This window comes from Neodiprion pinetum, chromosome 1 (genome assembly GCF_021155775.2).
Source record: "Neodiprion pinetum isolate iyNeoPine1 chromosome 1, iyNeoPine1.2, whole genome shotgun sequence".
In the NCBI taxonomy this organism is placed as follows: Eukaryota; Metazoa; Arthropoda; class Insecta; order Hymenoptera; family Diprionidae; genus Neodiprion; species Neodiprion pinetum.
The window spans coordinates 32,700,653-32,724,588 of NC_060232.1; the positions used below are offsets into that span (position 1 = coordinate 32,700,653).

General features: G+C 45.7%; 1 protein-coding gene across 7 annotated transcripts in view; it reads left to right on the plus strand.

The window, feature by feature from the left end:
• Positions 1-23,936, plus strand: part of LOC124223782 (zinc finger protein 608) — a 93,969-nt gene that overhangs the window by 63,351 nt on the left and 6,682 nt on the right. For 6 of the 7 annotated variants that reach the window (XM_069133026.1, XM_069133021.1, XM_069133025.1 and 3 more), the window contains exons 3-4: positions 8,757-8,879; positions 22,187-23,936. The exon at positions 22,187-23,936 is cut by the window's right edge. In XM_069133026.1, the coding sequence (XP_068989127.1) occupies positions 8,757-8,879; positions 22,187-23,936 (1,873 nt within the window). Of the gene's footprint in view, positions 1-8,756; positions 8,881-22,186 lie in introns of all 7 variants that reach the window. The other variant, XM_046636083.2, reaches the window with a different exon arrangement.

The following is a 23,936-nucleotide window of genomic DNA, read 5'->3' on the forward strand; positions in this document are numbered from 1 at the left end:
GCGCGTCGCTAGCACCTGCATTTTATTGCTTCCATTTAAGTTGATTGCTGTATTGCGCTCCCGGTAACAAAGACGAGTTTTTCTTGTAATTGGCCTCCTTCGAGACGGCGAACAAAGAACCCCGGCAGCTACAGCCAGCGATCATCCGGTCGGCTCTGCAATTCTGGATCATTCCCTCTAACATCGAATGCCCTTTCGGATTCTACGTTAACAGAAAAGATCCAGCCAGTTCGAACTCTCACGAAACGTGAATTTTCAATTGCGGCTATTTCCAAAGTCGGCTTCTCACGCGATCGTGGGGAGCGAACCGACACTGCCCAAACCTTCTTCTTAACGTCTCGTAAATCGTAAATCCCGATCATATTGACGTTAGTAACGTTATCGTAACGATTCGTGCTGAGGAAAAACCGTTGTTTAGCCATTTCGGAATTTTCTGAAATTCAGTAAACCGTAATACATCGTCGTAAAACAGAATACACTCATAATTCGGAATTTTAGTTTCTGAAAAATCAATGTAAAATTAAGAAAACAGTGATTTTTTCCCCAATCTTTCGTTTCGATAATGTTACTAATTTGAACCTCGTAAATCCCGCCCCTGCGCATCATACCGTTTTGCAACGTTGCTGTACATATCTCCGAATTTACATGATAAACATGTTGTTTCTGTATATCAAACGAAGCGATAAATTCACATTCTATATCTGCGGCGTATATGCAACGTGAGTTATTTTCGCGCGATCCTCGAGCTTGCAACGTGCATTTACGCGCGCCTATGCGTACACAACACTTGGGCGTACAAAATATATTATATAGATTCGATTTGGCATCGGCGCTCCCGGTAATTCACGTTTCAGCTTTATCGTAAATATCAAAAAGAAGACGTACGTGGCTGCACCTCGGTGTGCACTGAAAAGCAGCGATGAAATGACGTTTGCAATTTTCTCCCCCACGCTATTCCAGCTCTCGAATTCCCCGTGACGACTTCTCTAAGGCTTTATTCACCGACGTTGTTATTTACCCTCGACTCTCTTCGCTTGCGAGAGACTTGCGCGTACACCAACAACGATCTACGACATCGCGTGCGCGAAACTTCGCAACCGCGACATCTCTTGCCGGGGAGTCTGAATAGCCGAGTCCGGGTTTCAAATTGACTTGCGAAATGTTGTCATCACCTGGCGTTGGCATTTCTCACTAGGCTGCCAAAAGTATTTAACCGCAAATTGTGTCGGCTGTCGAGTTACTTTTATTGACAAATTGTCCTCCGCGGCTCTTCGCGTTCCGCAATGACAAATGGAAATTTGCGCTCTTTTGTCTCTCAGAACTAACGTCGAGAGTCACGTGAACACACCAACGTCTCTCCTCGCGTGCTTGCGGCAATATTATTACCGAACAAATCTATTCTCCGGCTTACACGACGACACACAGGGAAATCAAAAACGGGACTTCCAATCGAGAGACAGACGGTGAATTTTTTGTTGGAAATAAATTGTCGGTGGTTAGGATTATTCGAATTTTTGCCGATTCTACACGATGTATAGAAATAATATTCGTCTCCTATTTATACAAGTATACAAATGTTAAATCTAGTTTATACACGCGAACCGAATTATACAATCAATTTTTTCATGTCCGCAAGTTATGGCTGAAATCTTTGTTATTTCGTTAAGTGTGATCGGGAAATTATTTGGAACTTCCAAATTTTCTTCGCAATGATTTTATCTTGCATTGCTGCTCGCGAATCAATTGTACATGTATATGGGGCATTCCGTGACATCTCGATCTAGATTCTACGTCGATGTCTCAGATTGGCTTTATAATTTTTTGTACGAAAGTACATGACGAAAAATGCAGTCGCAATTTTCTTCAAAATTTGTCGACCCAGCGTATTTGAAGTACGATTGGAAAAGAACTCTACTTTCTAAAAATCTGAAAAAATTCAGAAAAATCTTGTAAAATATGACAAAATTTTTGACACCTATTAGAAGATGGAGATTTTATAGCTTCAAAAGATGAATATGAGAAATGAAAAAAAAACAAAAAAATTATCACAGGCATCGACGTAGAATCTTGATCGAGATATCATGGAATGCCCTATATACGTACAATAGATCCAGTTTGAAATGAAAAAAAAAAAGGTTCGATTACACAACGGCAAACGAATTGTTACCCCGTATGGAGGCAATTTCCTGGTGGGAAACTTTGATATCAACAAAGCTGCTGTTTGCCGTTGTTTCGGAAGGTGAGCGCACAGGATGAAACGTCGTATTAAGTCGCACCCGGGTTTTAAGTAATTATACGAAAAGCTCCGCAGGAGAAGGATTCGAGGTCCGTCCAAGTGCGTGTGCGTGTTTTTAACGAAGGTACACACCGCACGGGTTTCACCCACATCTAGTCACGCAGAAACCGCGAGTTGTCAACGCGGGCGTGGTGCCCTGCAATATCCACCTACAAGCATAACCAAGCGCCCCTGCAGAGCGAGAAGAGTCGTCGTCGTCGTCGTCGTAAGAGACGAGGAGCCAGCCGTAGGCATTCCGCGATACGCGTTGGTGCCGGTTGCTGGCACATTTACGTCCACGTGTACGTGTACACACCCGGTATAACCTCCATGAATATATTCATGAGAGAGGAAACATGGCGGCCGGGAGGAGGTTTTCCGACTCCGTCGCACCCGCCGCGGCGATCCTACTACCTCGGAGGAGATGAAGAGGGTGCGCCGACGATACCGATGCCCGTACCTATACACGTTGAGGGTATCATCCTCTTCTTCTCGCTCCCTCTTCCTGCTCATCCTCATCCAAGGGGCCGAACAACGCCGCGAGGGGTTCGCCCCCCTCCCACCGCCGATCGTAACTTCTCTTCTCTCCTCCCCTGCAGGCTTTCGTTATATTTCCGTCTCGTTCTACCCCCGCTTACTCCGCGTCACGCTCACATCTCGGCTTGTGTAGTGTTTCATGCCGTAGGTGGAGGGTTGGCGGGGCGGGTTCGTGTAGTACGTTGGTATCCTTGCGTCGTAAAGCTGTCGTCTATCCTTCGGGCTTTGAACGCCGGAGACGAGGGAGCGAGAGAAACAGGGATAAACTCCGTTCCGTCCTTATCACCCTTTCTCGGTACTCCGTATGGTTCTCTCTTCGTCGCTTCTTCGCCGCCGGCTATCTTATACGACCGAACCGGAGATCCGAGCCCCGGGGTGCTGAACGACTAATAGATCGACCAATTACCGTCGCTATCTCAAATAATTGATCCTGGGTGGTGAAGAAAAAATAAGAAAAAAAATTAAAATAAATAAAAATTTCTTCTCCGACTGGTTTTGAAACGAGATGTTGCGTTTCATCCCGGGGGACTATTCGGAATTCTTTGTGGAATTTGCACATCGTGCCGAGGGAACGAACAAATGACTTCTTTGTTAAGAAAAGTAGAAAGGTGCACGGTAGAAGGTGAGATTTTATCTGAAAATTGTTCTTTTCAACAATTCATTTGCGAGTGCAAGTTTCGAGTAAAAACTTTCTAGTAGTTTGTAATTCGGTCCCAGCTGTACTGTACGGATTGCAACTTGTATGACTTGATCAGTGAAGGAAATGGTAAAAAGTCTGAGTAGATTTTCACCCCCTTATTATCTCGCAGCCCCTGATATACGTACTTCGTTCCAATTGCAGGAATGAACTTGCCCGGATCCCTATTTAATTTTCTAAAGGGGGAATCTGATGCGTGTGTATGTATGTATGCACGTATGGGCGCGTGTGTGTTTGTACCGGTAGAAGGTTTTTCTAATTAAATTTTCTACAGCCGCTCCCGCTGCCCTAATCGAGTGATTCACTAATTAGGAAGAGTATCGAGGGCGCGATGCTCGTTCGTACCCATCGCTCGTTTCTCGCCATTGACCCGCAGGCCGAACCGCTTCTACTCGGATGAGCATTCTTTCGCTTCTCCTGCTCCCTCTTTCTTCATATCTCTCCGGTTCTCCGTCGAGGCTGAAGACTCGGCTCGTCCGACTCGCTCCGAGTTAGTCTCTCCCTTCGGAAAGGCGAACCTGCAGCTCCTCTTTCAAAGGAATCTTAATTTCGCCTTTCTTCCTTTTTATCGTCCTCCGTTTCTGCTGCCGTGCCGATTCTTCTCTCTTTCTCTCTCTCTCGTTCTCATTATCCCTCTCGCATGTAAAATCGCCCGGTTACTCACCGCTCGCAAAACCTTGCAGGGGAGCGAATCTTCAAATTGGTTGAAAAAAAAATTTTAAACCCAATTCTTCTGCTCTCGTGAAATCGAATTGTTCTCGATTCCTCGAGACGTTTTTATCCGTTTAAACCTGCGTTTTCGCGTCTCTCGTCCTCGATGATAACGCGTCGTCAATTTTTCTCCCTTTATATGCACGCGAGACAGTTCTTCTACCTTTTATTCTACAGGAGAGGGAAGTTCGAGGGAGGAAGATTTATCGCTTCAGCTTACTCGTAACTTTGCGTCGCGACTACCCCAGTTCTTCTTATGTAACCCATACTAGCCGTATATGCGAACACTCGGAACGTTTTCGTCTCACCCTGTTCTTTAAATCGATCTTATCTCTTATTTTACCCTTACGTCTCGACCTTCCCCGTTTTCTGGTTTCGTTTTATTTTATTTTTTTCTCTACCTCTCTTTTCTCACGGGAAACTTGAGTCGCGGTGTTAATCGTGTAATGACCACTATTCACATATCAATGTTATCTTACAACTCCCGTAGTCGAGAGTCGTTGTTTATACGAACGGAGCGTTAATTATCCACCTTGTTACTTGTCACGCGTTTGCACCGCTGTGAACCGACCTGTTGTTCTCTCTCAGCTACTTTCGCCGCTACTCTCCATCAACGTTTCCTTCTTCGCCGTTGCCGAGCGAAAAAACAATGTATTTTCTTCGCCGTTGCCTTCTCATAACCGGCCGACCCTGGAATAATTATAGGGGTGCCGCAAGGCTCGCGAAAACCTGAGTAAGCATGAGGAAAACTCGGGAAACGTGTTTATATTTACAGAACAAAAACAAACTCCTTGTAGAACAAAAGCTTTTCACTTCAGATTTTGATTCGTCGTCCATTTTTTTCACTTCGTAATAAGATAAGTAGTCACGTTATGTCGCAATAAAATGCCTGCAAAACAGGATCTAATATTTAACGTATTAATTTGTCATTGTTTAAACATGTCATTGATGTGTTAATAACGATTCATTAACATCGAATGACGGGTTTATTATAGTTACATTAGGTTTTTCTAGAAATTTGAAAAAAATCTTTGAGCTTATCGCAGATTTCCCATCCAAGGCACGCAGGCATCTCCGAGTCTATATAATGTTATTGTATATACGAACGGATAGCTACACATAATTGGCGTAATTAAGAGCGACGTGGTCATACGTGTTATTAAACCAGCTCCTCGGCAAAGGCGAATAGGATATGTCGACATGTAAAATAGCACTTCTCATTGCCCTATTAGCGTGTGTGCGAGCGCGCGCCTGACTACCTATTATTATAAATACCTACTGGCCGATTGTGAGAAGTGAGCGAAAGAGATAGAGGGACAAAGAGAGACGGAGAGAGACGGAGAATAGGTATCCTCACCCGTGCTTCATCTTCTCGAGCACTCTTGGCCTTACCACGGACGACGTACGCACGTGTAACGCACTTCGATACTTACACGTAGAACTCTGGTGTAATAAATAGACGTGCGTGCTTGCGTGCGTGCGTTATTTCCACCGCGTTCGTTTCAGCCTCGAATAGCGGGCAGTAAAAGGCGGCCTCGTGCGGCGCACCATAAAACAGCAAGAACCAACCTCTCTTACATCTCTGCGTCTCTACATCTCTACATCTCTACACCGTATTACCGCTGAAGACCGGACAGAAACTTTACACTAATGCAGAACCTCCGGAGGGTGAATGCTTCGCTCCCGCAGCGTACGTTCTACGTACACACGCGTACGCACACGAATACATAGATGCATGCGTGCGTGCGTGCGTGCATACGGCAACGAAAATTTCATGCAGAATGATATCAGGGACGGAGCCGTGTTGCGATCGAGCCGGGAGCCAGAACGCCGCTGGGTAGGTAAACTACATGCGAGATGGGAGGGTTACAACGTATGTATCTGCCTACCTACCTACCTTGTACGTATTATCTGCATAGCGAAATAGTTTCACGCCGGAATAATGCCGTGATTATTCCTCGGTCGTACGAATGTCTGCGTGCTTGCCTGCCTGCCTGCCATGCGCGCATTCTGTACCTTGCGAAACGTAATGTTCACCGCTGTTTCTGTAATTATGGAAGACTGGCATAAACTCCGCCATTTGCATTTCAGCGTTGGTATATACGTATAATATGTATGTACGCGTAGACGTCGGACCCGGTATCTAAGAGAGTATTTCTATGCACACGTATATCATGTATTATATACGTATATGGTATGTAACCTCGTCTCCCTCGGTTCCCCTTGCAATTAACGTCCCCTTTTGGATTCGCATCATTTGTAAGAGGGTAATCTGTTTGCGTTTATCATGAAACCTTTCACCTCTGAGTTGTAATTGAACTTTGCTGCCATTGCTTCTGCTTCTGCTGCTGCAAATCACTCCTCACGAATCTCTGTAGCGATCTTCTTTTTTTCTAATCTCTTTTCAATATACAGCAATGCAATAAATCAATTTTATGCAATGCTTGTACTTTTGCTGTAACTTTAGTGCCAGAAAGTATATTATACATTCGACAATGATCAGCTAAATCGTTGATTGTCTCAATTTAGCCGCATAAACAAACGTGCGATCTTGATGAAAAAGAAAATTAAATCGTTCTTCAATCGTACTCCTTTGTCTCGATACATACGCTGCGATTAAATTGTATTCGGTCTCTGATCGACCGGACGTTATTCTCAGCTCGAGTCTTACATAATTGTGATAACATTGATTTGAACCGATCGAATCAGGCAATAATCGTTCGTTGTTAGGTATACCGAATCTTTCGTAAGACGGATTGTGGTTTATCGCTGATTAGTAACGGGCATGTGGCTACGTCGCATGTGCATACATACGTGATGAAATTTACTCATTACTGAATAATCGGCGTATGTGTGGGTATCCTTGTTACCTGCTAATAGATTTTCCCTCCTCCTCGTCGTCGGTACGTAAGTGCCTGGGTTCAATTTGTGCGTACGTAACGTAAACCGAGTTGTGTACTATCTATCTATACATGTAAATTGTACATTATACGCTGGAGAAAAGCTGTAGCGGGGCGTAACTGCATGGTGTTTAAAAATTAGCGATGCAAATCGTCCGCGACGGCAGGCGCGTTGCAACGGAGGGGGACGATTGCGCGGTTAATAGAAATTTTCCCAACGTCAACAGCGATTCGCGTTTGCTGACATGCGAGAGTGTTGCCGCAGTAAAGATTGAGTTATTGCACATTATTGTTATCGCTCTTGTCTGGATATACGTACGCATACGTCTGTATGTACGTCTAATTTACTCCGCAACGGTCAGGTTAATCTCTCCGCCGTATACGCTATCATCCTATTTGATCAAATCAAGATTACTGGTGTTACAAGATAACGATGGACGCGATCCTTTAACGCTGGTATAAAGGTGTACACAAATATATCAACCTTACCGCGCAGCGTGCCTTGATACGCGTTTATTATAATTACAAGCAATCCCATTATACCCTCGATTTACCTAATATATATAATCTCGAAAGTCGACCGAGTATGTTATTTGTGCGGATTATCGGTGCTATCGAGGAAAAGATAGTTTCGTCCAAAGATGAAATATCTTTGAATGGCTGGCAATTATTTTTTTTTTCTTATTACCGTCCTTTGTACGCAATCGCGTCCTTCTTCCGTTGGAGACACGAGCGAAACGAAAATCTTTTCGAATTCTCGCTGTTAACACGCAGTGCAGGTGACTCGGGAATGTGTGTTACATACCTATTAAACACAAAATAAACTAGCCGGAGATTGTCGATGAGATTTTATACGAACTGAGGAATTATGGTGCTTCTTTCTTTGTCTTCTTAAAACACGAGAGACTGAGTTGCGTTCGATCGCAGCGTAAAAGCATGTTAAACAAGTTCGTTGAACTTTGTACAAGATTTTCAACGACGTAACACATATGAAATTGATATATTTGTCACGGTCGTAAAGATCTTTTTTATTATGGTATACCCGTCGTTGAGCAACCCATTTTAACGATTTTAGTTATTGTCGAGACCAGATATTCCGGCTTGGAAACATATACGATGCATGCCATGTACGGGTTACGGTACTTTATTGTAATCTCATTCGCATTGTTGTACAAATTGTTGACAACACTGCGATACGAATTTTCATACAGAAAATCTCAATCTACAATCTTTGTGAGAAACAATAGAAAAAACAATTTATTCCCATTCCGTGTAAAAAATAACCGATTTCAGTCATAAATTTGACATTCTTAGCCCTTTACTTTCCCTCCGAACGATCTCCTTCTTCGACTAACATTCCGCATGCCGTTGGAAAATCTTTATGTATAAAACACTGCTCTCATTCTTTTGATTGTCCTTAGAAACGGTGGAAAATAACTGTTACAGTAATTTCCTCAACGACCCTGGAGCCAGAGGTGCGGGTTTCGGGAGCTGCCTCTGTCCTGATTGCAAAGCCTGTTAAAAGTTGGCTCGCGCTAATCCCCTGGCTCCGTTTCGCAGACTCGCTCTTTCCCCCTCTCGTCATTCGTTCCCGCAGGTCCTCCGATATTCTTAATCAGGATTCGCTTTGTTTCAGGACATGTCTGACGTCTGCGTGGGGACCAGCGTGGGCACAATCACGGAGCCCGAATGCCTCGGGCCCTGCGAGCCCGGCACCTCGGTCACCCTCGAGGGCATTGTCTGGCACGAGACTGAAGGAGGTGAGCACCTATTACAGACTGTGAATCGACCAATTTTCCTATACGATCCGGGCGAAACGCCGGTAGAATCCATGTATGATTTTACGCATTCACTTCGGCTTTTCAATGTCGAATATCGTAAGTTGTTGTTGTTACAAATTGCGGAAAACACGAGGGAATTTTCACTCGAGCAAGACAACTGCGGTTAACCCGATTACGCGTTGTAGGATTTTTTTTTAATCGATTCTCTTGCCGCCGCTCCGCGAGTCGCATTTAGACAAAGGCATTCCACCGTCGTTTGCGGCGTGTTATTCAAATCGAGGTTCGTTAGAGGGACCCGAACAAACCGAACTAACGAATGGGGAGTATATGGAAAGAAAAAGGCCGAGAGACTAAACGGTCAGGTTTGCTCGGGCAACCCAACCCGACTTGACCCGCCTGACCCAGCCTTGTTAATTCTTCTATTTGTCATTGTTTTGTTTCCTTTTCTCTCCTCTCGCATATTCCTTGCCAATATCTGGTATTTTAGAACGTGATTCAGTGCGCCTCGATTGATCTCGGCGCGTGGTTTTGCCGTTTTAACGATTGTCCGTCGCCGCGAATGCGGCTCCGACGGGCCTTTCACGTCAGAGGCGAATGATCGACGTCTGTCCCCGCGTCAATGGTATATTTACCTGTTGTGCCAACCGAGACGACGGCGTAATAACCATTCCTCGTTCCCACTTATTCTTTCTCAACGGCAGAAGCATAATCTTTCTTAACTGAAAGCTCTGACGAATTGTCCCGTGTCCGTGAAACGCCGCGAATAATTTTAAACGACTCGCTTTTGCGTCTCGCTACTTTGGGACGTGTTCACACGCACGCATGTACAGTCGACGAGACGTATTCGCCTGCTTGTATCTACACTGGTAAGTGAGCACGTACGTAATAACTGTGAATACGGCTCGTTCCATAGCTATTGAAAAAGATTCGAACTTTGTGGCGCCGTAATACATTCCGCGTTTACAAATGTGCGGGGAATGATGAAAAAAAAAAAAAATCCAAAAAACAAAAAAAACGACGTCAGAAATCTCTCAACGAATCGGAGTCGACGGGTAACGAGGACGTATAAACCAATTCCCAGATGATTCATTTAATCCAACGAGCTGTTTTCGTCACACTTTTCGCCAGATTTTTCACGAGATTCTTCATCAACTCTCGCGCTTGTTTTTCAATTGGGCATATTTCCAAGCCGGCTGTTCACCGCCTTTACCAATAATCGCAGGGTATATTCCGCACCAGGCCTTTCTTTGTTTAAAAATCGGAATAAAAATGCCGCGCAATCAAGCCTGGTGATTTGTTTTTTTTTCCCCCTTCCAACTTTTCAACGAGCCATTACAACCAGCGTGAAAAAGCTCACGCGGTGATTTACGACTCGTTGAATTATTGTGTTTGCTCTCTCTCTATCTCTCTTCCTCTCTACCCCCCTCCCCCCCCTCTCGCTTTCCGTTTCTCCCTTTCCTTCCGTACCTCTGGAAACGAGAAAGTTTCAACGGCAACCCCTTTTAATCGCGTAATTAACGTGTTCCACAACTTTGCTTGAACACATATTATATAACCACGGAATGAAATACCTGCAATTTGTGCAGTTTCTCACTCACACACACACACACATACACACATATTCTATATTGCTGCAAAATTATTCCTCGTACTGTATCTATCTGAAATATTACATATATGCAAGCAGCATACACATATTCGTTGCATAATGATCATTCGCGGTTAGCTGCCAGGCACAACTCTGCCCGCGTACCTAACGACGAAACTGGGAACCAGAATCGGAAATTCAACTGGAACTAATCATGAACCACAAATTGCATATATCTACGCGTTCTCCCCGTATCGCCCTGCAGCGGAGCTACGTAAACACTCATCATCGGTATGATTCAGCCGAGTGGATGCAGGCACCCTGGATGGGTCGTGTCGGTGTGCCCGTGTCGCTAAGATCCGTGTAGCATTGTTTTCAAAGCGGCCTGGAGGACCTGCGAGATCAACACCGGCAGCACCGGCAAGAGGGGCGGTGGGACTTTAAGGGAATTAATTCCTCATTCAAATATATGCAGCGAGTTTGCGAGCGATGGCTTAGGGGCGTGGTTCTATCTTTTTCTTCCTCTTCCACTTCTCCCCTTTTCTCCATCCTCATCATCCCCTCTGCCTGCAGTCCTTCGAGTTGATCGTTTTTATTTCACGTTCGGAACAAGTGTCACCCTTCTTTCGCCCGCGGCGTTTGCGCATCTTTGCTAACTTTATCTTCTTCTTCTTTTTCTTCTTCTTCATCTTGTACTTCCTTCCAGTTTGACCCGCGCTGACGGTACAATCTTGTACCACCATATTATACTCTCTTGCTTCTATGCCTACTCTACTCTACCCGCGAGAGAAGAAGGCAGAGAGATGCAAACGGAGATGGAGGAGGAGAAGGAAGCGATTCGCAATCGGGTCGTATCTTCGAACTTGCTCGATTCGACGTCGTTTGATTCTGCATCATCGAACTATCGATTGAAATCTTTATACCGTCTGTAAAACGTCGCCGGCATCGTTTAGACTCATATTTGAACCCGACCTTTTACCTCATCTTCATTCGTGCTGATAGGCATAAATAAACCGAATTGATGAACGCATTCGTTGTAGCTATGAAAGAAATAGTCACAGCAGTAATTGTTACTCGTATACCAGAAGAAGCCAATCACCGGATAAAGTTTTTCATTCTAACGGCTAATTCGCGAGGAGAGCCAGTTTTATCGACTTTCGATAAACCGTCACGCTTCTCAAGATTCCTTCGGAACCCTTTATCCGCGGTTGGGAACAAGAGTGGTTCTCTTGTAAAGGAATTCGACTCCCAGCGGCCAAGTCGAACGAGCAGTTTAGAAATTCTGAGACTTACCTCGTAAACAAATTCCTGGTAAAAGTTTGTCTCCCAAGGGCCGCCCGGCACGAAGGGTAGAGAGGTGAAGAACCCAGTTTGGCTTCGTTCTCGAGCTCAGGGATGAAATCCCCGGAACGCGGGATATTCGCAGGGAATGGTCGGTGATGGAGGAGGATGAGGGTGCGGATGAAAAGGAACGAGATTTAAGGAACTTTCGCCCTTTGCGCGAAATTTCGAGATGGCCTCTATACGTGACGAATTTCCCACCCTCTCCGTCCGCCTGACACCCGGCCATGAGGAGAATGACGTCTACCTTTTACTTCCCTTTTCCACCCTCCGAGGCGGGATACTTGATAGGAAGTAAAAGGTTGGGGTAAAACTTTTCGGGGCTTAAGGAATACAACATTTCCGGTGATCACTGAGCCTGTCCAATATACTCTGAAAGACATCGCGTTAACGCATTAACGCATTAACGAGGTTTCGCTCTCCAGTGGCCGGCCTTTTTAGATACGAGCTGAGGGTAGCGATTCCCGCCTCAATTTGGAACGTTAAAAGACTCGGCGTGGTCGGGCTGAAGGGAAAGAGCAATCCTGTCAAGCCGTAGCGGCTGATGAGAGTGCTAAATGTTCATGGGATCTTTTAAGAGCCGTGATTACACGCGCGCCGCTCTATACGTGATAAGTGGGTGTGGGATAAGTAGGCACTTTTCTGATTGTGAAACCGGTTAGCATAAACGAAACCGTTGGCTTTAATTGAAATCCCCCAAAAGCTGCCCGTGTGTTTGTTCGTTCGGTATACAGGATGCACGGTCTACGCGTGTGAGAGGCGGGTTTTTGTTTGCTTTTCCGCGTCGTCTGCTCCGCCGGTCGAAACTGCTTCTATGGATCCAGCCGAACGGTTTTCGCACATCCGACCCATGCCCTGCACCTCCTCCTCTCTTCTCGCACCATTGAATTCGGCATTAGCTTTACTCTCGCTCCATCGGTTCGAACTTTCGACTCTCTTCCATCGATTATATATATATCGCCGATTTCAATAAGCTTTTGAGAATATTTCACGACGAACCATGAATATGTTGGATACTTGAGCGCGGTTACTGTTGCCATTGACAACGTAAGAGAGACTTTAAACCACAGTCAGATTTGATACGAAAGGGTAATTTACGACTTTCCTCAAATACGCCATTTGGTCGGAGCGTGAATGATTAATTCATACGAAGGATTTGTTGCGTGTCCATGGTACCGCTTTTTCTTTTTCTCCTTGGTACCTGCTATGGCAATCATTTTTCTTTTACGACTTACGGGGTGTTTGTTCCGAGGCAGTAAATTTCCTGCACGGAGTGGACGGCGGAGAGTGTATCGATAAAACTGTTCCATTTTACCATTCTGAAAATCCAATATGTACTCCCAGAATCTGTAATAGCCCGATTCCCGTACCGTCTGTCGTACAACGTTTCTACTACCTACATTGTTCACGTACAGCATACCTGCATGCATATTGCACGCTGGCAGGTAGCGCCAAACTTTAGATCAGTATATAACGATAACGCGGTACAGTCGGATCAGGTCTGTTGCATTGCTACTTCACGACCCTCTCTATTCGAATAATATTTGTGTAAAAAACCAACGCGCTTCTACAATTGAACAAATATATGCGCTAATGCACGAGCTATCATAAACATATAGGATGCTTAGAGCGACCCCGTCAGCCAGTCGGCCAGCTTGGTTATTGTCGTACTCGCATCGTTATGCGAATATCTGTATGTTGTACACCAATGACGCTGCTCTGTTTTCTCTACGTAAAACGCGGCTGTCGAGTCTGTCGCTCGCGTGTCCAAAGACGAATCTCAGAAGAGGAGGTCCAAAACGTACGAGATTTATGGCATCGATCTGAATTCTCGCCGCGCTTTTCCCATTTACTACGTCGTTTATTACGTCGAATAGGTGATTCATCGATCGGTGAACACTCAATTTTTTGTTATTTCTTTCTTCTGTCGGAAGATGCACAATGGGTTTCCAATTTTCGATGGTATTGGGAAATTTATAGGCATAAAGTAGCAATGAACGTCTTTTCTTCTCCCTCGTTATATCCTGCGGGACGATCGGAATAACAAGTTAATTTCGATTATCGAAACTGAATTGATCATCGTCACTGTAAAATCAGATTTCAAGTTTCGATGTGCTGGAACGTGAATGTGAAAATATACCTGCAGGGAATTTCAGAGTCCACAAATTCAATGGATTTCAATCCGCAGTGAGACCATATAATTTACACCGGCGTTCCCTGTGCCTGATTTCTTTCCCTCAATTTTTTTTGTTTTTCTCCCCTCATCCTAATAATACTTTTCATATTTTTCATACATCCGTTGACCCGATCCCTGCAATTCGTCCGCTTATGGTCTTTATTTCTCTTATGTTCAGCCCGAACCTTTTTTTTTTTTTTTTTTATTTCTCATTCCCTTGCCATTCTCGGCCGTCGCAAACCCTCGGCATGAACAAAGGAAGAAACTTCTGCCTGAGAGTAAAAGTAGTATCTTTCTCTCTCTCCCTTGCTCTCTCCTCGCCTGCTCATACAGCATCCACGTACACTTCCTTGTTTCTCAATGTTTCGTCCGCTACGCATTCTCGGCTTCCTGAGTCATAAAATTTTTTTTACAAATCATCCCCAACACTGCATAAGACAAAAAATCGTTGCTGGCTCAACTTGCGTAATCCGCAATGCGACAGACTCGACGATAATTAGAGAAGCTATATCAGTTTCTATCAGTCAGTCATTCCCCGCCCCCCGTGTTCTCCGGGGATAAGAATAGGGCATCGCAGGGGAGGGGAGAAGAGGGTAACATCAGGCGCAGGTCCACCCGTCTCTCATCCCTCGGGCACGTGATCTCGTTGAAGATGAGCTGGAGGAATTGCCGTTACGATGAAGAAGACTGCGCGATAAGTTGTGTCAAGACGTGCCCCCCCCGACCACCTTCAAGAAACAGCGAAGAATTAAGGAAACGAGGCAGTCGCAGCAGCTGGGGTCGCTTTGCGCGGTTGGTTGCTGCCGAGACGGAAAAGAAGCTTAGTCCGATCGCCAAGAGCTGCTGCAAGGGTGCGGGTGGCGCGAAGAAAGCGGCGGAGGGGGAGGACCTCGAGGCTTTCTATCGATCTCTCGAAACCTGGTGAGGGGGTGTCTCGTTCTACCCTTATGCCGTTTTCTTCGTCACTCCGCCTCGCTATGCCAGGCGGCGAATCCACGTCGTGCTTTTCCACTCCCCGACGACATGCGTCTGCGTCCAACCTTTAACGCGTACGCGTTTTACGCGTTTTACGTATACAGACGAAACGACGAGGAAGAGAGACTCTCTTTTGTCGGTTTTACGGACCACCTCTTGCCTACTAACCACGGTCGAAAACGAGTTTTTTTTTTTTAACCTCGATTAAAACCTCGGATCAAACGACGCATGTCAGACTTTACTTGCCAAATGCAAATTCGATCTATCTATCGTCGGAGGGTTAAATATTGATGTCAAACGACGCTGCTAGTAGAAAAGATGTCTGCATGGCTCGTTTTTTAGGTGTAAAAATGGAATTGTAGAAATTTCCAAACAAAGGAAAGGCGGTCCAGGCCGTGAAAACATTGTTGATCATATTTGGAAATGTATCAAACGAACTAGGCAGAGACGCTTATAGCATGAGATAATGTTTAATGAACGTGACGTAGGATTTGAACTGCGGGAGAAGAATATCCCGGTAAAGTCATTTGAAAATAGCTTTTTTCCTCATATATGAGTATATAATATGAGGAAAATCTGCGAGGTTGAATGTGCGAAATCTGTGTAATAAAATATGTTATACATAGGTAGTTGTACGCCATGACGCACGGGATGAATTATATTTGTTATGTATGCGTCGAACGTACAATGTTTGAGGTTGGAAACGGGCACAACGATATTCTTTCACAACGAAACCCTACGACGGTTTCGGAAGAGAGGAAGAGGGAGAGAACAGGAAAAATATTATGGATTAATACGAGAGGAATTCGTTGCTTATATAATATTTTTACGGTTTTAGTTAGCCAAAGGAAAACTGAGAGTGACGGTAAAATCAACCCTCTCTGATTGCACAAAGAGTCTCGGTGCTCCTTTGGCAGATTTCGTACACGAGAGGGAAACGAATGAGACAAAGCTCGAAAGAAATAAAAGTGAAACAACTTTGACAGCTGAGTTTAATCGCGTTTTACGATGCCGCGTCTGCACCTCCTTCTGACGTTCAAAACTTTTCGCCGAGCAATTCGCGGACGGAGGCGTTTAATCAGTCGTCCGCCTACCAATTTCACTGTCACTTATACCGTCGGTCCGTTCGTGCGGTTGTTATTAATGACCTCTCTTACCTATTAGCCTGTAACCACTGCGCGTGTTTTCATAGGTATCATAGAGTTGTAGTAGTTCAGAATCACGTTTGGCTGCTATTGGGTATTGCGTATCTACCTTGCTTGTTGGTATATATTACAGTATATGCATACGCGTAAAAGAAAAGAACGAAGAGAAAAAAGGAGAAAAATACATTACGAGATCCTGTGGGTAGAGTCTGTTTGCTGTCCTGCTAAATAAATGGTAATAAAATGTTTCGGAACAAGTGGTTTCTCTTTTATGGAGATACATTCGGTCTTATTATTTGAAAGGAATTGCACATTGCATTATTTTGTTCACTGTGCCGAGGAAAAGTTTCGTCGATATCCAGCTGCTTTTGCAGTAAGCTAACTATCCGTTATTGAAGTGGTAAAGATAGATCGCGTGTATCGATGCATCTGTGGGTGTGTGTGTTTTTTTTTCGACAACTATGTTATTTATCATATGTACAAAACCGCAGTTTCGGTAATTGATATTGCGATGGTACTGCGCAAGAAGATCGTTAACTATACTACGATCTTTTTATGAGCACTGCAAGGCTGGAAGAGCGTTTTCGAGTAAACAGGAATATAAATTCGTAATATGGGCTGCAATGTATAATGAGTACAGCTTTATTAGAATTTTACATCAGCGGTAAAATAAAAATAACACTTCGTGAAGTTAATATCGTGCGAACGATTTTATTTCAATAATTATAATTTTACGTGTCACTTATTTTTACTCTTTGCTGAGTGTTAAATGAAAATACGAATTACAGTTTCATTTCCTTTTCGTGTATAATAATGCAAAAAAATGTTTGTTCTTATCCTCTTTCGAGCGTTGATATTTTCTAAATGAAGTTGGGAAAACGTTGATGGCTTCCGAACGGTTATCTGTAAATATTCTCATCATTTAATTGTTTATCCTTTATCTACGCAGGCACATACGTACCTATATATATATATTTACACCGCAGTCACGTGTAGTATGCCACGTATTTGAACAAGTTAGAATCCTATACTCATTGGTTTGAATAACGATTAACAGTACAGGGAGTAGGTACAAACAAGTTTTTACTATTTTCTCGTCGCGCCTGAGAAGATTGTGTTTACAGTTATTTTACTACTCAGATAATCGATACGACTTTTTATGTTAACTTGCCTACGATAACTTCTTCAACTATTTGCGGTAATCATGACAGTTTTATTTTATTACCAACATTTTAGGGTAATAGTTCTGTTGACGCAATTTTTTAACCATTATCTTGCTTACTATGTTTTCATGTGACTTAGAGACGTGTATTCTAATTCAATGAATTCGAGGACGTCAATTGTAATTTTTTTTTAAATGAAATTCTTGTCATTCTATTGTGTACCATTCACGCCCGTTTGCCGTTTAAAGTTCGTCTAATTTGATACCTTGGATAAGGCAAAGAAAAACATTGCGCCCGGTTTTCACTTCTGAGTAATCTTGACCAGTGTTATGCTTATTTGTATAAATTCAAAGAATCCTTTTTCGTCGCGGGCTACAAGAAGATTTCGCGGTAAAAGTGAAAACGACAGAGAAACAAAGAGAGGAAAAAGGAATGGAAAAAGCAATTAAGCTCGGTAGATTCAGTCGGTTTCTGAGGGTCGTGCAAAGTGTTCTTGGAATGGAATGAAAATTGGGGATGGAGGGGTGCCGAAGTACGTGGGCTTAGGGACGAATTGGGTGGGTGACGTCGACCACCACCACCACAACCACCACCACAACCTTCGTAGCCGCGTCCTCTCGTCCGTCCTCGCCGCAACACCGCGGAATCGATACTCGCCCGTCTCTGAACGAACTGTTGGAAAATCTGGACAAATCGCTTGTACGCGAATTACGTCGAACTCCAAGCCACCGCAATGGTCATGCTTAATCCCGAAGCTAGAGGTGCTGGAGTTTACCATCCTGACGATGGTCTTCCGGTGGCTCGTTTAATGCTACATGGAACTTTTTGGCCAGATTGTACCTCGTCAGAGCTCGGTACTGTATAGATATACCGGGAACGTATACCTCTTTATTGGAAGCAAGCCTCTTGGCCGCTCACAATCAGCTCGGCTTGCCTCGGCTCAACTTGACTCTGCTATGTCTACAGCTATCGCCCGATCCTCTCCCCATCTCTCTCTCTCTATCTCCTTTCTCGGTTACACCACCGCACCGATCCTCGTCTTCCTCGTACTGCAGCATCAACCGCTTCGTATTTCATTCCGACATCTCGTTCTCCCAGATTTGTTCTCACTCGGCGCAGTCTCATCGCTGTCCGTCGAGCAGTAGTTACTACGTACAGACATACTCGTATGGACGTAGTCATAGGCACACAGCAGTGATGGTGTGTGTAATACGGGTTGAACGTATGTGTGTATCCACATTCGATGGGATTCAAAAATTGACTTGACTGTAAAACTTGTGCTAACCGCCGCGAGTCATTACTCATAAGCCTTGCTCGTTTTTAGGTGTTGAAAATATCTTGTACACGATTTCATCGTTGAGAAATCAGCTTGTAGCCTATCTTTTTCATTGGCTTGGTTAATTGCCTCGAGCGCCGAGCCACCGTATAAGAGCGACTATTCGAGTAGAAATTCCTAAACAGTGTATAGTAAGTACGAATGGAGTTGGAGAGGGAAATACAAATCGACACCGAAAATAGTTGAGAGGAACTTGAGAGGATTCAAATTTCTCAACGACGTTGAATTGAACGTATGAAAATTTCACGTACCAAAAGAACTCGTCAAAAATGTTGGACATTTTCCGAGCCACCGTGGATATATTGGAGGTTGGTTGGAGCCGTGGGTTCGCAGAGTATTTACTTCATTATGTATTCTCGTGAGTTAGTCCACCTACTTTCATTCAACCAAGCAAGCCGCTTTAGTGGCCGAGGATTAACATCGTTCTGGGACAGGCACGATTTATCGGCGTTGGGTCAAAGACTATACGCGCTGCCGCCGAGAGAACAATGCTACTAAGTGAATCATTTTGTTTAATTCTTTGAACCATCAGTTTGAAAGGATGTTCGTTTTGCCGAGCGACAAAATGAGCAGGTGGGTTTTTAGGCGGACGCCCCGGGGTTTTCTCAGACGGTGCGGGCCCCTCACCTGACGTTTAATTAAATTTCATTTCATCGTCACTCTCCGACGCTGCGGGCTGCGATAATAATTCTCCTCTTCTCAAAGAATATTATAACCTTGCCTTGACTTGCCTTGCCTTGCAGACGGGTTAATTTCCGTACAACGTTGCTAAACTAGTATTTTGCATTTCTTATTCTTCGTCTTCTTCTTCTTTCTCTTCTTATTTATACACAATGGACAAAACAACGTTATTCAAATACGTTACGTCAAAATTTAAATACTTGGCATCAATTCACTCTTTGTCGTTGTCTTTAATCAGTGTAGTGGTATCGCTGTACACGATGGAAACCGTCCGACGTACACGTACGGTAAAAAGTGTATAAAAGTAAGTACACGTGTACAAGTTGAGGAATCCATTTTAAAACCAGTCGCATCGAATCCCATTACTGAATGGCAGATCTGCTGCAGAGGTCCGAAGAAGTCTCGAGTCACGACTCCGCGTTGTTCGTTCAGTTATGGGACTGAAATGGAATGACGGACTGTTTGAATAGATCAGGCAACTTTGCAGTACCTACGTGTACACCCGAGCTGACTAGGCTATAAGGATCAAAAGTCCCCTTAGGTAGATAGGTAGGTATAATAAGAAAATGGAAATTGCTGAGCGGCAGCTCGCGACTTCAACTGTCAGTTGGTACCCCGGTTCATCGGGACTATTCTCGTAATATTCCCTTCGCTCATCCTCCTCTTTCTCTTCCTCCCCCTCTCTCTCTCTCTCTCTTCTCGATATCTCTTCGATCAGCCGACGCTCTGACGGAATATCAAATTCATTCTGATCCCAGAGTTGTACGGCTTCACGACGCCGTAGACGCGACGAAGTCGATCGCTTTTCACGTCCACGTAAATGTGGCACACATCCACATGTACGGAATGATCAGAAAAGTGTGTCTTCTTCTTGCACATTTGTACGGTGTACCGGCGAATCGATGCCGGCTGACGTGGCGTAGCCATGTTGATTAAACACGGGTACAATGCCGCATAGGTAAAAGGGACAGGTAGACGGTGGAGAGAAACAAAAATTGGTAGCAGAGTCTCGTCGGTGTAAGGAAATGTAGCGCGGGTAACCTGCTTCTCAGAGTCGGTGGTGCCTGGTAAATATTTGTCGAACGCTTAAAAAGAACTCGCACCTTGGCGCCCGTTGAGTGGATCCGTGGCTTCCATACCATTATATCCCGCGGTACCGGTTACTGCACCATGGTTGCCGGCGACCATTAGCCATTAGTCAGGCTGTGGTATTATTGCCGTATGTTTAACCAGTCGGTCCGCCGAACCTCCGTGCACCAGAGGCGCACTAACGACACTTTGCAACTCCTCCGTTCGACGGTTCTGGTAAATGGAAATGACGTCAGCAGCTCGAACAGACGACTCAATCTCGGTATATTCGTTCACCGGTTCCCATGGGGGCGAGAGAGAACTGCTGCTGCATTCGTGATCGGGTATGTCGAGACACCGGAGAGAGAAGGTGAGGTTGAGAGGACGAGAGGATGAGAGGAGACGGACACGAAGAGGGAACGAACCTCGGCGCAGCTGCGGGGCTTTTAGGGAGCTGGTTGCCTTGAACCTCCAACAGAAGGATATCCACTCCTCGGTGGATGCGTCGCTTTCTTACATTTTTTAGGCATACTTTGTTTTATTATTATTATTATTGTTGTTGTTGTTCGATTCGTTTGTTCTTTTCGATATCACCGCTTAACTCGGATATTTAACCAGATACCCCGCAGCTCTTACATACATTCTTGAGACACGGATTCCTACTCCAATGTTCCGCATCTTAATCGGACCAGTTCCATGACGGACGGCTAGAGATCGATCAGTCGTTAAGAATTTTGATTAATCGCCCGCGTTGGTTCTCCGCTGCTTCTACCTTCGCGTACGCAAATCGGTGGGAATTGCCGGAGCAGGGCTATCCTCGAATCTAGCGTGTAGGTAATCGATTCCGTCGCCAATTACTCGCGGTTTAGTGCACGTTGACCTATGACCGAGGCGAGTTGGTTTGCCCGTTATACGATTATCGGTTAGGTCGTATAACCGACTACAATTTCGAAAGTTGATACTTCTTTTCTCTTTGAAATTGATACAATTATCTCTAATAGTTATTTATCGGGTACGTTATGAAGACACAAAAATAACGTTGTAACACAACCGTGTACGCTTTTGGGATTGATCTTATTTCCACTGATGCATTTAAATGCGAAAGGTGGGGTCTCGCGAATTCCGCTGCAGAAGACTGGCAAACATATTTAATGGAATTGCATTATTGAACAATCTACTTGAGACGTACCAGTCCTCAAAGACCAGTCTTCTTTTTACGGCGCGTATCGTCCCTTCTCCTTATAGGTAGCTTATAAATAATACATACGTACTACACCCACACAAGGAAATCATATGTGTACCTTAATCTTCATCCTCGTCGACCAACCATGCCCCGATGTAATTGTGCCTGTTTACTGTTTTTCTTGTTTTTTTCTTTTCTTTTTTTTTCTCATCGAACGGTTTATTGCACCCGGTTGTGATAGGAAGCGTGTAGAGTCCCACTCACACGTGAAAACAATATCATTTCAAGATAACGCTGTATGCTAACGGATCGCTATAGACCTCGTTCCCCACGTGCACTTGGAACTACTAACAGGAACGGCACTGGCGATAAGGAGGCAAAAGGGGTGCGAGTCCAATCGTGCCGTCAAACGAAGTTAGAAAAACGTGTCTTCTCACTATCGTATTACAGTTTAATTGATTGATCAAACAAATTTACCTTGTCAGGTTCGATCACGATTATGCGAACACCAAGTTCTGGAGAGCAACTTGTAGTATCTTACTGGCTTATAATCGACAAATCTTCTTCATCCTGACATCGCGGCAAGCTTACTCGCTAACTATTATTATTTGGGACGTACTATTTTTGTTGCAGGTGTATTGGTCGTGAATGTGACGTGGAGGGGCAAGACCTACGTGGGTACGCTCCTGGACTGCACCCGACACGATTGGGCGCCACCGCGATTCTGTGATTCGCCGACGAGCGACTTGGACGCGAGGACGCCGAAGGGTCGTGGAAAACGAGGCCGAGCTGCGGCGAACGCGACGCCAGGAAACGACCTGAGCAACTTCACAGAGACGCGCAGCTCCGTTCATAGCAAATTGCGTAACGGTGGTGCGAAAGGACGCCGCGGCGCCCAAGGCTCCCCTGCGGCCAGCCCCAGCCCTGCGGCCTTCGTGCCGCCCCGACCCGACCCCGCGGCGAAGCGGAAATCACGGGGCCCGGAAGAAGAGGAGAAAAACAAACGTCGAGCACCCCCGCCGACGCCGCCGAGCGGCTCGCCACCCGCGAGTCCGGTTCTCCTCGAGTGTCCCGAACCGAACTGCAGCAAGAAGTACAAACACATAAACGGACTCAAGTATCACCAGAGCCATGCCCACGGGTCGGCCGACGACGACGATACCAAGGAGGCCATCACCAGCATGTCGGAGAACGACGAGAGCAACATCGAGGCCCCGAGCCCGGTCACCCCGGTCAAATCTCCGGCTGACAAACCGGAAGGCACTCCTCTCAGGGCGAGCAGTCCTTCGGCCGCCGCGATGCCCCCGGAAACACCACCACCCCCGCCTCGGGTACCGTCGCCTGGTATCGAACCCGTGACGCCGGTAATCCCCGAGAAGAGCATCGTCAAACCGGGCGTCCTCAGGTTCGGCCAGGACGACCTTCCCGCGCCTGCTTCGACGGCTCCGCCTCCAAGGCCCGTTCAGCAACAGACGCAGCAGCCCCTAAACGCCCCGCAAAGCCCCAGCTCGCATCCGAGCCAATCCCCGAGGCCCGTACCTTCGCCGCATCCCGGCACGAACATGCCCCAAACGTTGAACATTCCCCAGCCGCCCCAGCCGACGCAGGTACAACAACAACACCAGTCGCAAAACCCGCTGCTTCAGCAGCAGCAACCGCTCCAAAGCCAACAGCAGCAAATGCAACAACCTGGCCAGCAGTTACCCACACAGCAACAACAACAGCAGCAGCAGCAACATCAACAACAACAACAACAGCAACAACAACAACAACAACAACAACAACAGCAACAACAACAACAGCAGCAGCAACAGCAACAACAACAGCAGCAGCAACAGCAACAACAACAGCAACAGCAGCAGCAACAACAGCAACAACAAATGCAACCTGCCCACCAAATGCAACCGGTACAGCATCCCGGGCAGGTTCAACTCGGTCAGCCACCACCGCCTCAGCACTCTGCGCCACAACCGGGAATGCAGCAGCCTCAGGGAGTGCAGAATCTCTCGAGCCAACATCCCGGTCTACAGAGTCTGGGGAGTCTCCAGGCTCCGACCCCTGCCCACCCCGGTCAACAGATGCAGTCGCATTTGCAGCCCTATTCGGGTGTCAGTATTCATCCGAAAATGCCGCAGTTCAAGGTGAAGCCTACGGCTGCCCTTATGCCCGAGCAAGACAAGAGCAAAGATCCACGCACACCGAAGCCGCAGGGATACAAAAAGAAGTCGAGAAAATCCCCGGGTGGCAGCCCGCACCCGTCACCACTGGAAGCGCCGATCGTCGACTCGTCAAGGGAGGACGTTCAGAGTCCTGCTTATTCGGACATATCGGACGACGCTGCGCCTGTCCTCGAGGCCGAGTCCGCCGACAAGGTTAAAC